Source organism: Amia ocellicauda, chromosome 12 (genome assembly GCF_036373705.1).
Source record: "Amia ocellicauda isolate fAmiCal2 chromosome 12, fAmiCal2.hap1, whole genome shotgun sequence".
NCBI lineage: Eukaryota > Metazoa > Chordata > Actinopteri > Amiiformes > Amiidae > Amia > Amia ocellicauda.
Window position 1 is genome coordinate 9,207,251 of NC_089861.1, and position 15,817 is coordinate 9,223,067.

Sequence of the window (15,817 nt, forward strand, 5' to 3'; positions counted from 1 at the left end):
AAATAGGGTACTGTGTTAGAAAACCTGCCACCACCTGCAAAGAAAATAATACAAATATTGTCTTTTAGCAGGATGTTTCAGAACAAACATTACATCTTTATGAGTTTATTGGAAAGTGAACAAAAACTTGCAGCACAGATCGATAATTGCGTGTATCCTTACAACACATGTACAAGACAGGCTGGATGTCATGACACCAGCTCAGGGCAGAGCACTCTCCATGAAAAGAAATCAAATAAATATATATAGTACTGCTGCTTTTCACAGTCATATATAAGCCAGTGATAAATGTAACCCTCTCATATATTACTTTTGTTAGAATAGAAGGACAATATAAAAATGAAATAAACATTTCATGACAAAATATGTATCCTTATGTTGTACAAATAACAATTCCAAATTATGCCGTTATATAAATTATATTAAGGCAACAGATGTGCTCCAAAGCACGCAGGTATTTTTTTAGATACACACAAATAAAAAGAGATAAAAGTTTGCAGAATACAAAACAGTTTAATAGGATTGGTAAGGAATGATTGTTCTCATTGTATTCATTACACTGTTATACATTTCATATAAATAACCGTGTCATTATTGTGGAAGTTTATTGTTTAGTATTAAAAAGACATTATATCTTGTCAAAACACATGCAAACTTATTTTTGACTGGTAAGCATGGGCATGAATTGCTTGTCTTAATGAGCTGGAAGACCCCTCCTGCTGTCACTTAATTAGAAAGCTGAAACAAAACAAAAAAAACAATAGTCATTTACACATGTATAATTGTGTATTATACTCATAACATAAGAACATGCTGTTTTATTGAACAATAGACATAGCTACAAATGACTCAATTATGTTTCCAAGGGAACAATACTTTTTAGAAAGCCAAATAAGCTATGCAATATACTTGTAAATTAAGAAGTTTGTCTTAATAAGCATTTAGAAATGTGTAAAATTGTATTACCTGTAAGGATAACCGTGATACTTTGATCTGAAAATGGACAGCAGGAAGCTGAAGAAAAACACCACCAAGCCAAGGCCCACAAGGCAGATAACTGAAAGAGAAAACGTAAAAAGCAAACAAATTGTAGGTATAATTCAGGCCACCGATGATAAAATACTTATATAAATGTGTTAAATGGTTCTTTCATTGATTAATAACCCCTACATGATTTCCCACTGCATATTTTGATAGAGTGGTAGTCTTAATACTGTAAATAGACAGACCTTTATTGGAAAAATGATAAATAATAATATGTACACACCTGCCAAAGCTTTCTGATTAGCAATTAGAAATTGATCCTCAGGCACAACTATTTCATACAACTTTTTATCCAAAACCTGTTACCTGGCTAGCTTCCCTACATCTGACACCAGCCCCCTCCAACTTCATAACTCTACTGCTTGCCTGATGTTCTTTCTACCCTGATTCACCAACGCTACTCTACTGGTCCTGGATCACAGCTCAAATCCCTTCTAAGACTCTTGCATTTGCTTAATGATGGCTTTACCAGACTGCACCCAGTTACCCATAGACTCTAATCTCTCTATATGCCCCCTCCTTAACACCCTGCTCGTGCTTTACTAGAAACCTGATGTACCCCCTCTTTGCTCCCCTACTAAGGTCAGGACCGCCCAGTCCCTGAGCACCTTCTGACATCTGCTCAAGTCACACCTGTGAAATAAGTACACAGTCCACCAGAAGGCAGGTTTGGGCTGCAAAGGACCCACCACAATCTTCTTGTTGGTTTTACCAGCTACATGATGAATACAACACGGCATACAATATTGAGCTACATCATGTTTTAGACCTAGCCAAAACAAATGTCTCAAAATCCAGTCATGCATTTTATTTACCCCCAGATGATGTGGGACAGTGCCCTGTCTAGATGCCAAATATATTCTCTCTGTATTACTGTTGCAACAAGACTGTGTAAATTATGTGCATTTCAGCTTTGCCAGATTCAGTTTCATTATAGTTGAATAAACTAGTTTGGTATTATTCAAACTGATCAGGATCTGAGTGTTCCTAGTCCACCTATCTATTGAGGGAATTAATTTCTCCTTCACTACCGTCATGAGCAAAACCTCAAAATCTCTTTATCAGTATACCAAGTAAACCCCCAATTTGAAAAACAATATGCCACTCGTCCTGAGCTGGAACATCAGGTGGTCTCCATTTCCTCATTAACACACTGTCTTGTACAAAATAACCAGGAGAAGCTTCCTACTGCATCCTCTGACAGTGCATTTTCGAACAGAGAAGAAAGGTCTTAGGCTTTCTTCTCCTCCAAATCAATAGCTCTTGTGACAGAGACAATTTACCCATCCCTTCTACGTGTACAGATTTAGCCTCCTTTTCAGGATGGTTGGATACAAAATATTGAACAAGACTAATAATAATGAGGAAAAAAAAACACTGCATCTGACACCTAATGACATAAAAACACGTTGAAAAGGACATTTACCCGATACAAAGTTATTTTTAACATACTTATTAAATAATGTAGTGTTGTTTTCTATTAAAATGTATCTTATTATATGTTTAAATACTTAATCCAGGAACAGTCACATTCAACAAATGAATAGTTATTATGGATGTATTTTTCCGCAGGCACTTCTAGAACTTTAATTTACATATCTGCTGCAGAATGACTGAGCTGACTGCTAATACTAGATTCAATGGAAGTTAAGGGCAATTCACATACAGATCATTATGTCTATTACTCCTGTCACGATTTTATTGAGCTCTACTTTGTGGAGCTAAAAATGGAAAATGGATTTGAAAGTTCATCACTTTACTAAATTAGATGGAAAAAAAACTACTTTGTTTATATAACAAGCATAATTCAAATAATTTACATTTTGTATTTAACATCTGAAACAATGCAGACCAGTCAAGTAGTGGTATCTACTCCTAGAATGTGCATTAGAAATGGGATTTTTAAATGCTATTAATTTGAATTTTTATTTCCTTCCCTATGTGTTTCTGCATTCAAACCAATTCAGAGATCATCTGATTAACAACTTTCGGTGAGCATATTACTATGAACACTTCCTGAGAACATGAATAATAAAAAAAGCTAAACAGAAACAATATTCTGAAACATTGTACCTGCATACTACTGTACTTCTCATGCATGTATGTCTCAAACACAACAATTACAAAATAAAATGTGGACTGCATGAACATAAATAGCCTCTGCCATTATGCATGGAAGAAATTAGTCTGAACCCTGTTTAAATAACCTACGTTTTTCTTTTGACATTACCGTTATATTATCAGACCCAGAAGAATTACAGTTTAGAGTTTGAGAACTGGATGAGCCTAAAAGCAGGTCTGATATTAAACTTAATCTTTTCCCGAGGAGATTGAAGAAAATGGCAGATAAAAAGCAGATAATCAGAAGACACACCAGATACAAGATGTAATGTTTTTGGAAGATGAAACCTGATTGCAAAGGGGAAGATGGCTTTTTATCTTGATTTCCTCAACATGTGCTGCCTGTATCAACCTATTGACCTTCAAGACAAAAATATGTAAAAACTACAGATAATCCCAAAAAGCATGGAAAGATGTGTGTGTGGAATAACAAGATGAGAGCGAGAAAGTGGCATTGTGAGAGTGAATCATTTGAATGCACATTGAATACTTTAAAGTTCATGCATATGAAAAAGCATGCGTAAGTATCCTGAGTTTGACTATTGAACACGGATTCCAGAATCTGAAGTTTAAAACTAAAATTCTAAATACAAGCAGAACATAAACTGTACATTTATGGAGATAACAAGCATTGAATAAAAAGACCACATGTGCATGATCCAATAAGATGGATATATTAACTCTACTGATACTCAAAATATGCACAGGCACTTTAGTTTCCTCATCAGTTTGGAGGCCATTTTACTGCTTCAACCAGTATGTTAATTTCTTAACAAATATTTTCTTTATTAATTTAAGAAAAAATATCAACATTATCAACGACATAACTAAATATTAAGTGCAACATACTTCTTCTTTTGCCAACGTCGCCTTTGGATGTTGCAGCTTCATTCAGAAGAACCATCCCCATGGTGATTGCAGCATCTGAAGTTGTTGTCAAGGAAACACCAGCACTGTGCAGCACATGGGATGCTTAAAAGAGGATCTTCAGAAGCAGATTTTCTGTTCCACTGAACTATAAAGTGTTAAGCTTGAGTTTTACATAAGTGTGATTTTCAAATATATATGGTAAATGTTGAGCGAAAGCTTGTTTTGTAATAAACTGAATTAAGTTTTAATTGTGTTCTTTGCAAAATGCTAGATGTCAGGAAAACTGTAATCATTTAACAGCTGCTACTGATGTGAAACTTTAAGTGCTTCCAAATATGTTGCTAAGAGCTCTATTTTCAAGAACACCTACTCAGAAATCAGTGGAGTTGAAATAAGGTCCAAGGAAATTGAGTACTTTACAATTGTCAGATCAGATTGAAGCATTTTTTCTGTTAAAACATTATTTATATATAGATATACATGATCAATGAAAATATAAAAATATAACCGTCAATACATTATTTAAAAAATATATGTTTTTAACAGAACAAAATGCATAGTATTATCCTTACCTTCAGGTCAGGTCAGATTGTTATTAATAGGAAGAACATTTTTTGTTAAAATGTATTCAATTCAATGTTTTGGTGTGAGAGCATTACATTTGATACTATCCTAACATTTTCTGCAATTGTTTGCAACACAAATACCATTTAAAAATAAAAATAATCAATTAAAATAAGTATAAGCATGATCATGAACTTAATGCAGAACTTGTATAAAAATAGCATTAAGCATTAAAGCATTAGCATTAAACATTATTCTCTGAAATCAGTGTTTTGCCAATGATGCAGAAAAACAGGAGCTAACAGTAGGATACACTTAATTTAATCAATACTGGACCCTTGCCAGATAAGAGATGTATATTTTTGGTAGCCAAATGGTGTTCCCCAAGAACTTAAATTGAATGAATAGCATAATGAATCTGGAATCCCTACAAACCCCAAACATCAAAATGTGGTATTTAAGTACATAAAATAAACAATCAATTTGATTTGGTGTGTACCCACAAATGTCTATTATAGTTCTCCATTATGAATGCATTAAAACAGCCACAGAGTAAGACGGATGTACTGTGAGGCACAATGAACTGCTAACTTCAGTAAAAGACCCAAGTGTCTGATATTTTTTCTAACCAGTTACTAATTATCAACTCTGATATGGACAGTGCCGTGTGTAAATGCCAAATATATTCTTTGTATTACTGTTTCAGCAAGATTGTGTAAATTATGTGCATTTCAGCTTTGTGTATTGCTCCAGTGTCTGTGTAGTCGGTTTTAGAATAAACAAAACTCTCTCTTTTGAGGTCATATATAGGTCAAAAGACAAGGGAGTATGTGATAAGGTTTGGGGTACCTCTCTGACATTCACATAATACAGATCAAATTATAGTCTGGACTGAAAAGCTGGGAAAATCACCTTGGAAGCTTTTATGAATTAATATTAAAAAAAGATTATTCTTAAGGCCACGATATACTATGAAATTTCCATGAAATCCGACTGCATGGAATCCAAATGTGTTTGATTTCGTTGGATTTAATGAAATCTGAATGCATGAAATTGCATGATTTCATCGGGTGAAATCAGATGAAATCGTGATGCAGTTGCATGCTATATAAAAGACGTTTGGGAGCGAGACTACGTGGTGACGTTTGGAGTTTTGAAAGAAAAAAGCAAGAAAGAAGATCGAGAGTGAAAATACTTTCTGTACAGGCATATTTAGTTATGGCAGCTTCAGCCATGCTGTACGTTGTGGCAAAAAGAAGAAGGCTTCACTCAAGCCTATGCAAGTGTACACTCAGTATTTGTTGCAGAAATTAATGAAAACAATACTAGTTTCAGTATTGGATTTTGCTAAAATATATTTGTCCAACATATTTGTATATTTGTTCAAAAATTGGACTTTAATATTTTTGTGATATCTAACACTGTTAGTCTACATTGTTTCATGTGTGCATGTATTTATACAAAACTAAAACAAACAAAAAACAACATTGTACACTTGACTTTGCTAAAACAATTTTTGTTACATTGACTCAGGGTTATGCATAAATCTGGAAGGCACACTATATGTAACGGTATGGTACAACAACATAAATTACACCAGTCTTCACAGTATATTTCTTAAAAGATAATTTATCGAGCATATTTAAACAAAATAAAAATGTCCACTACAATTACTGGAGATAATACGGTTAACATTAGAAGCGCTGACATTCTACAAGAACGAACTACCTACAAAAGCCAAAACTATAGTATAATAATGAAAACTAGCTCAAATGGAGTAGTGTATTTAAATGGAAATATGAACATAAAACATAACAATGATTGGTATAAATGACATCAAAGCTCTTTTTTTTTCTAAATGGGTACAATGCACAGTCAAAACACATAGATGACAGTTGTAAGGAGACTGTAATGCTATACAATGTGTTTGGTTTTCCAGCACATAGACAATGAGGTAGAGATTGCAACTTGTTGCAGGATTAAATCAAAAATGTTCTCACTGCGCGTCGCTCACAGAAGCATTAGCGGCATGTGTGCGAATGGAAATTGCGCTGCTAAACTATCGCGGTATTAAATCTGTCCCGATTTGCGCCGCAAAATGACCTTCTCGCAGCTCCTTTCTGGCACAAAACTGGTTTACGCAGGCGCTGTCGCGGCTCCACGGCTCCGTGTGTCCAGTGGAAATAACTGCTTATTGCTACAGTAACCGCAGTACAGTACAGTGCATGTAAGGAATTACATGTTGCGCCCAACATCCACACAAATAAAATGTTGCCTATTGTTTGTGCACAGAGAGAAAATATGTTGTAATTTTATATTATATTTTGTTCAGCAATGTGTCAGTGTTTGTTTCGATTATGTTTTTTACGTATTTCTTCATGACTTATTTGTTTAATTCACTCGTTTGTTTATTCTGTTGCTTTGTTCGTTGTTCTGAAAACTATTTGATGTCTTAAAACTGGTTTCCTTCTTAACACATCTTTCGTGGGAGTAGTACCTATCGAGTAAACATTAAACCTCACTACAAAGTTATGTATATTCAGCCTATATCATATAGGGGGAGTTTCCATGCATGATACATATGGCATTCCATTAGATTAAAGTTTTACACTTAACAGAAAAGGTGGGCTTGAGAAAATGCACTCACCAGTGAGAAACAGCTTATTCCAGACAGGTATATCCAACAGAAGGGCAAATTTAATGCCGGCCAGTATCCGTTCATATTAGGTTAGCATACATATTGTTGTTAAAATATATCAGCTGTTGAGCATTCACTGTCACGCACATCCAGAAACAGCCTAGAAATCCGTGTAAGTATCCTCTCTCACAATGTATCTGTACCATGGATGGAATGTGTATCTAATGTGTGCTTTTTGTAATCGAAATTCGGACATCAGGTTTTCAATAATTGATGCATCTCTCTCAATATGGGCTGAACGCAACTTTTAGGAGACGAACACTGCATCGAGTGACACTGCTGTCAACTTCCGTAAACATTCAGTATAATTGCAATTATTAATATTTACACTAAAGGTAAAGCATGGAGATGTCTGGATGATATTTCAGAAATCGGATTTCTTGTGATTTCACTGAAATTTCAATGAAATTTAGAGGAAATCGTGGGCTGCATTCGGATTGCATGCAATCGGATTTCATGGAAATTTCACAGTGTATCGTGGCAGAAGGCAAGAAGACATAAGAAATCCATGTTTTTCATGAAAACATAATCATCTGAACATCTACATTTGGAACTACAGTACCCATACTTTTTCTCATTTTGTAATGAAAATGTAACACTGATCATATAGTGCCTGGAAAGCAAAGGTGATGTGTTCACAGTGAGCTAATGAATACTGAAGCTTTTTAACTTTAAAAGTGATAAAGCACACACACTACACTGACTTTCCTCCTTAAGTGTATTCAGCCCCCCACAAACGCAAAAGCCTTTTGTTTTTTATGTTTCTTTTACACTCTCTTTCAGCACCTTTAATAACTTACATTTGAATACAGTAAATTAAGTGTGTTACTGTTGATAAAAAATACAAACAAGGCTAATTTATATATTTATTTAACAGCAAGATGATACTGAAATAAATAGGCTCTGCCTTGCATTTGATTTATTAGGAATAAATGGGTGGAAAAACACATCTGGTACCCATCATTTTTAAGGGCATACATATTAATACTTCACTCAGGTTTGTTTAATGAAACTGTGTAACCCATGTCTTGCAGATCAACGTTGTTGAAAACTGGCACAGACTCTAGAGATCTTTGGCACGGACCCAGATATGCTCCCTTTATTGGAGACAGTTGATGTTTTTTAAGAGACTGAACCTCCACACACCTCTATGAAAGAGTTAATAATCACTTTCATGTGAGAAATGGGATTCCATGTGAAAATGAACCAGTCATCCCTATGCTTTACTTTATTCATGTGTAAATCAGATTCACCACCTCCTTCTCTATCACAGTTTTTTAGGTCACCAAACTTATTTCCTGACTACAATGATTTTCTGAACCCAAACATTCAGAAGATATGTATAATCTTAGTCCACTAGTAGTAGAAAACTATTTATGGTTAAGCACTTCCTTAATAGATTTTTTAAACTGTATACTGAATATAAAATCAGAATATCAAGGCTTCTGAAACAATGAATTATTTTGTGTTTTCAATAATTAGGTTTGAACAAAAATCCTTGGCAAAACAGAAATATTTACATTACAAAACACAGGGCAACACTCTTTATACTGATTCCTATGGTACCATAAATGCTTTGTCAGTGTTGTGTCAGTACTTACGCGCGCAAAAAAAAACATTCCATTAAATTAACAAAACGGGTTACAGTGGAAAAAAAATTGCGAATGAGAGATCCACATTTTGAAATCAAATTGATTCCAGTCATCTCTAGTCTCCACTTGAAAGCAGCACATATACATTCTGTGTTGTTGCCGATAGCAACTCCATCTTTAAACATTTGTTTTGCAAGTTCTGACAACATTGGTGAACCTTTTTTGTATTAGGACTAAAATCACTGATTACTTGTGTCTGTGTATTTTATAGCATGGTACACTTGAAGGAACATGGTGCCATAGATACCAGTATACCGTTTTTCCCTGTATTTTGTATTGAATATCTGTTTTGCCAAAGATTTGACAAGCGTTAAACCCAAAATGTTCAGAAGTTTTTAACTACTGTATATTTAACTTTCAGATTTCCTCTAACCTTTATGCATGCTCTATTATGCAAAAAGAATGAGGTAGAATTTAATAACTGATACAATTATATACAAACATAGCTGCTTAATACTTTCTGATATTTTGACTTTATTGCTAAATGAAATAGCTAATTAAACTATGTACTTTTAATACATTGTTTTCACATATTTTCTGTCAGTACTCTTGAACAACTCTTTTTGTCTTGAACCATTTAAGAACTATATATTTTTATTTTATTTTAAAGAGTATTTTCTGCATCGCAGCAGTTTATGAAATGTTCAACTTACCTTCCTAATGAATACATTATGAACAAGGCATTTTATTGAGAGATGCTCACCACAAAGGATACTAAGCAGAAGAATTATGTGAGATTCTGCTACAAACTGTGCTTGACTGCTTCCATGAATATAGCTCTGTCAAAAAGAAAGAGAATAAAATACATTGTAATGCAAATTAACAACATAATGTACATAAATGCATTCATACACACATATACAGTACATCTGTTAACAGATGAAAATAATTGTGAGTTTTGTATTAATCAGTTAAATTATTTTTTTTGATCTGGAATTAATTCCATCACTTGATGTAATTTAAAGTAACCAAAGGCCTTTATGCAATTCATTGCACAGTAATGATTACATTGTTTCATTTATTTATTTAAAATAAGATGCCTCAAGACAAGGTACGGGTGAAAGGGGAATAAACGCTTCTTTCCAGATTCCACTAGTGATGCATGTAGACATTATTAAAAAATCCTATCCCCAGACAAAAAAAATAATGCAGTTAACTGGTTTTAGATGTAACAATTACAATTTATTGTAGGTTAGTGTCTTGTAATGTAAACCCTTCTAAACTATATACATAGAGGAAGCCTAAAGATAACCAATTTATTTTATGGAAAATGTTTAACAGAATCTGAAAATAATCCAACTGTGAGATACATAAAATGTGTGTTTTGCAAACATTCTGCCAATCAATCAGAATCATTGGAATATATTTTATAAAATATACATTATAGACAGATAGATACATAACATACATAACTTAACATCTCCCTAATATTATGTAATTATAATTCATATATTTATCACACACAAAGTTTCAGCACTAAAGCAGTAATTGGCTGAAGAAAAATACTAGGCCTAGGGCCGGATTAAATCAAAACTTTGACCCACCCACTAATAGAAAACTACAGAACTGTACTTCATTTTTAGTAAGATGCCGCTTTCTTATGATAACTAACCGCTATGATGTACAGGTTTGTAGTTTGTAGTCAGCCCCTATTACACATTTTAAATATATCACTTAAAATGTTTGCAATTGAACCTACTAACGTTAAATGATATATAAATGTATATATTACATACACAAGGCAAAAATATATACCTAATAAATGAGTAAAAAAAAACTAAAACAAAAAAACAATTACAAACTAATTTCCACATAATCATCCACCCTTCTGAATTGTATTGATTTTACTTCTTCTTAACATTGTTTACTTATTATTATTTCAAACCGATTCCCCCCTTCAGTTTTTCCACTCAGTGTTTTTGAAAACTTGTTTGACTTAAACCCAGATTTTCCACTATACTATAATCAATAGTTCAAATAAATTCAAAACCCATTTACTATTTGCTTGACTTACTTTCTGAAAACCAATCCTTGGCAATGGCAATTAGTTAATTAGTGACAGAACAGGTTTAACACACAGGTTTACAATTTCTCCCCCCCCCCCCCATTGGCATGATAAACACGTTTTGTTTTTCTCTAATTACTGAAAACAAATACTTTATACCCTACTGTTAGATCTACAGATGAGCAATACATCTCCAAACACTGCACTGCTTAGCACAGTCCTGGATTCATCACTCAAACTTTACCCAGTGTTGTCAGGTGCCTTTGCAATTATGAATCACTGTGGTTGGGTGAGGTGAGTCAATTCTAAATTTCTAGTGTGTGAGCACCATATTTCTAAGTGTTACGATAACCAGAGACCCAAAACCACACTCCATACCCTACACCCTATTTGATCACACATATTGCTTTATTTGTTTTAAGCTGAAATATTAAAATGATTAAAGCAATCTTTGACATTCAGTCTGTAACATAAGAAGCATAAGAAAATGTCCAAATCAAGAGGAGGCCATTCGACCCATCATACTCGTTCGTTGTCCATTAATAACTAATAGATCCAAGGATCCTATCCAGTCTATTTTCAAATGTTCCCACATTTTCAGCTTCAACCACATCGCTGGGGAGTTTATTCCAGATTGTGACAACTCTGTGTGAAGAAGTGTCTCCTGTTTAACTTCTTGAATGCCTTGAAGCCCAATTTCCATTTGTGTCCCCGGGTGCGTGTGTCCCTGCAGATCTGGAAAAGCTCCTCTGGTTTGATGTGGTCGATGCCTTTCATGATTTTGAAGACTTGAATCAAGTCCCCAAGTCTCCTAAATAATGTTATGGTTCAGACAATTGGGAAATTATGGTTATTTTCATAGTCAATGGGAAGAATGTGTTTGTGTAATTGTACATCCCTAAATAATATTGGTGGTAACAAAAAGGTAAATTAATTATATCTCTGTATATGTTGTACAGTGGCATGGCAATTGTTGCTGGGTATTCAGCCGATTTGTGTTGCTAAGGTAACAATGCATACCAGTCAACTTGATTGCAACTCTAAGCAGATTAGTGACAATACATTATTTCTAGTTATTTTCCACTCTATTTATTGCATATCTCAGTAGTTTTAAGATGTATACACCATTAATTGTATTCCGTGAGTTTTAGCAGCATATATGGAATACTATTACAATTATTAATATATTTATTTAGCAGACACACTTATTCAGGGTGCCTTACAATTATTACAATACATCACATTAATTTTTACATACAATTATCCATTTATACTGCTGAGTATTATTTATTGGAGTACCTTGCTCCAGGGTACAACAGCAGTGTCCCCAACCTTGGACAACCCTCTGCTCTGAGTCCTAACCACTACTCCACACTGCTGCCTAAACACAGAACAAAACTATAATCTTCACTCACCCTAACTTCTTAAATGTACTGCACATTTGTATCATGTTAATTGGTGTCTTATTTCCTTATTTCCTGGTGCACACGTGGGTTTCCACCCCATTTTGGATCTGAACCACCACCTCAAAGTGTTGCGCTTCAAGATGCACATGCACCACACCATCTCCTGGGCCATTCAGACAGCCAACTGGTTCATCACAGTGGATCTGAAAGACACTTTCGTACAGGGAGGTCCTACACTTTGCCTTCAAGGGCAAGGGGTACACTGTCCTCCTCTTTGGCCATTGCAGCTGTGGTTCCACACTCTTTGGCTGAACTTCTCACTCAGGGTGGGCCTAGGACGCCTCGAACCTGGGTCTGCAATGGCCTGTGTTGTTGTGACTGTGTATATCTAACCCAACTAAATTATTTTAATTATATTTTTACTGCCTCTACATTTAAACATAGGGTAAATAACACATGATAAAAACAACAATAATAATACGCAAACATTATTTGAAAATTGAATTGTATTTAGGAATCTGCAACTGATTTTTTTTATATTTTATTGTATTCCTATTATTTGAATGCACATTATGTTAATCTGCTGTGAGCATTAATAATATATCAGTACCATCTAAAAAGGTGCCTTACTAAATGTAACAAAATCATTGCTAAATTGGTCTTTCAATTTAGCATAATTTTTATCTGACATAATCCTCATACCAATTATATATTTTTGCTTGGTGGATGATCTGTGTCAGGTGATTTTCCTCCTGCCATGTAGCGAACATGTTGGGTGGATGGCAAAGTTTCGGTGCATGTGTGGGTGTATATCTGTCTCTGTGAGTAGGAAAGTGTGTTCGTGATGGCCTTGGGCAAAAGGGAGGCAATCTGTACTTAGATTTACTCATTCTTTAGAAAAGTATACAGTAGAGAATTTGCTTCCCACAATGCTGGGCTGCAAATATCAAGTAACTAAAGAGTAAATATACACAAAACTATTTGTTGAAGTTGTGGTTTATACAAGCATCCTTAACAATGATCAATATTGGATTCACAACATGTTTATTATTGTTGTATCTTAACAGGAACTCAAATGTTTATAAAGAAATGGTTAAAAGTTATTTAAATAAACTGGTTTAAAGTTCTTGGATTACTGCACAGATTTAAGTTAAGGCCCTGTGAATATGTAACAGCAGTAGATTTTTTACTTTCAGATCTTGCCTGTGTCTGCGATACCTGAAATGATTGTTGCTCCAGAGGAATGTGGCACGTACGTTAAATGAAGCTTGTAGTCATTCCTTTTCCTGTTCAATTCTATGTAAGTGATTTGAGACCACAGTAATTGGAAACAATGTCTCAGTGAGTTATTTTCCAGAGCTGGAGGCAATTCAATTAGCTTCAAGAACAGCCTGTATTAAATTTTAAACACTGCATATCTGTTTCTACAAACAGCCACAAGTGCATCCAAAAAAGGACTAGGATGTGTTGTCAGAATGCATATATAACAGAGAACATAGGTTTTGGTGGTTGTTTTTTAATCTATAAATAGTATTTCCACCACAATATATAAACTGAGAAGAAAATAATTCCCTGTGATTATGAAAATCCTATAATAAAAACTTAAAACTACATTACCTTGAGTTTCGCTTGGGTTTTTGAAACAGAACCCTCATGCAGATGGCATGTTTGATATGATGGCTTAAACATAACATTTTACATCATACTTGTAATCTTACAATCTATTTTGGAAAAAAGGCAGTGTGGTGGGTATGAGTACTTTGGTAGTTTTCAATATTAGAAGGTTTTAGGATTATTTTATGATAAAAAAGTTTCTGGATATTTTACAACCTTACTCTCTTGGTAATAACATGTCCCAGATTGTTATTTAGTCATTGCATTCCCTTGCTTCAATAATAGAAGCTTCTGTAACTCATACATTATTCATCATGTGGATTTGGCTTTAGCTCCATTAACTTGATGATTAAAAAAAAAACTATAATTCTCTTTATATGGACATATTGGGCAGGACTTACTTGAGGGGAGTTTTTTGCACAAGCTAGCTGTAAACAAAAAAATATATAGAAATTTAGAGAGTAGAGAGATGTAAAAGTGAATGGAACTGAAAGGCAGGACAACTGCACTGTATAAACTAAATTAGTACCTGCAGTTGATAGAAGGAGTAGTAATTGCTACAGGCATTATTTATACTTTGGAAGTTGTTTTTTTTTTTCATTTTGGGACACCAACCTAGTTTGTATTTGTTTATTTAATTAGTAAATAAAGGTTCCTAATTTTAACTTCATTCATCTAACTCCAATCCATATCAAGTTGGAAGCATCCATGTAATATGTGAGGTGGAACTGGTGTATCCAGAGACAGCTTGTGATGATGGAGAAGTGAAGTGAAGCACTAAAGCTAGGTGCTGGGGAGCACACTGACCCTGCAACTGACGTCTTGCCATTGGAATTTGTGCCTCACCAACAAGTCGAGGTGGTGCAAATTGCCTGGAGAGGGCACCATAAGAGGGCAGGAGGGGGTACACCTGGGCCATCTGCTGTGACTGTTCAGAGCTCAGACAGAGCAGTCAAGCATGGTCTCCACAGGGCCAAATATGAAGCCAGGCAAGATGAGGGTATCCAAAAGGCCTTATCTGCCTCTGGGACTGCCTTTGCTTGTGTCAATCATAAATGGCATCTTGCCATGACCAGGGACGCCCAGGAGTGTCCATGGCCCGAGCACCATGCTGTAAAGTCTGTTGCACTCCCCAGGGCTCTGTGAGTAGAGGTGTCTGGTGTCAGCAGAAGTTACTTGACAAGGCTAGCCATATAAATGGCCAGCAGGCTGCAGGTGTTGAGCAGCCTAGCTGCCTAAGCCTGTGCCAAGTAGACCTTCCACATCTTCTGATTATTTTAAAACTGCTATTAAAGCTGTCCCTGTTTGGTTGTGTTGAAAAAGATAAAATGGACAGTTTATTATAGCTAACACACAGTTTTCAATGTGTATTCCATTGAGAAGAGCTTTGTTTTTTAAACAGCCAACCTCTCTTTCATTTCAGTACTTTACAAGTCTGTCATCTGCCAGGCTTCGCATTGCTGCAAGAAAGAATAAATGAGTCATAGAAGACTTGTACAATTTCTCACCATGAAAGAATTACTCACTGACTGTACATTGTTTTCCCTCTAAAACTCCCTATATTGCAGAAGTCATACAGCAAGTTATTGTTGTGTTTGTGTCAGTAAGTAATTTCAAGTTTTGTATTACTTGCACAACCTTTAAATCTTGTATGCCTGCTGAACATAAAGGTACCTTTAACGATATTGTATAATGTAGTGGCTATTCACTGTGCTTCAACATCAGCAAAGTAGTTTTCAGGTTTAAATGAGAGAACCGTGTACAGTTTACAGAGCACTGCTGTAGCAGGTTGGGTGAAAGTCAGCTGAGCAATCTTTAGTTGATCACACACCAGCTCCTCCCT

At 34.9% G+C, this 15,817-nt stretch overlaps 1 protein-coding gene across 2 annotated transcripts in view; it reads right to left on the reverse strand.

The window, feature by feature from the left end:
- Nucleotides 1-493: 493 nt before the first annotated feature.
- The window catches only part of tusc3 (tumor suppressor candidate 3), a 53,665-nt gene continuing 38,341 nt past the window's right edge, over nucleotides 494-15,817 (reverse strand). Inside the window, exons 7-10 of one of the 2 annotated variants that reach the window (XM_066718281.1) lie at nucleotides 9,665-9,728; nucleotides 4,015-4,089; nucleotides 967-1,057; nucleotides 494-738 (exon numbers count right to left, since the gene is read on the reverse strand). In XM_066718281.1, coding sequence (XP_066574378.1) covers nucleotides 723-738; nucleotides 967-1,057; nucleotides 4,015-4,089; nucleotides 9,665-9,728 — 246 coding nt within the window. In that variant the 3' untranslated portion in view covers nucleotides 494-722. Of the gene's footprint in view, nucleotides 739-966; nucleotides 1,058-4,014; nucleotides 4,090-9,652; nucleotides 9,729-15,817 lie in introns of both variants that reach the window. The other variant, XM_066718282.1, reaches the window with a different exon arrangement.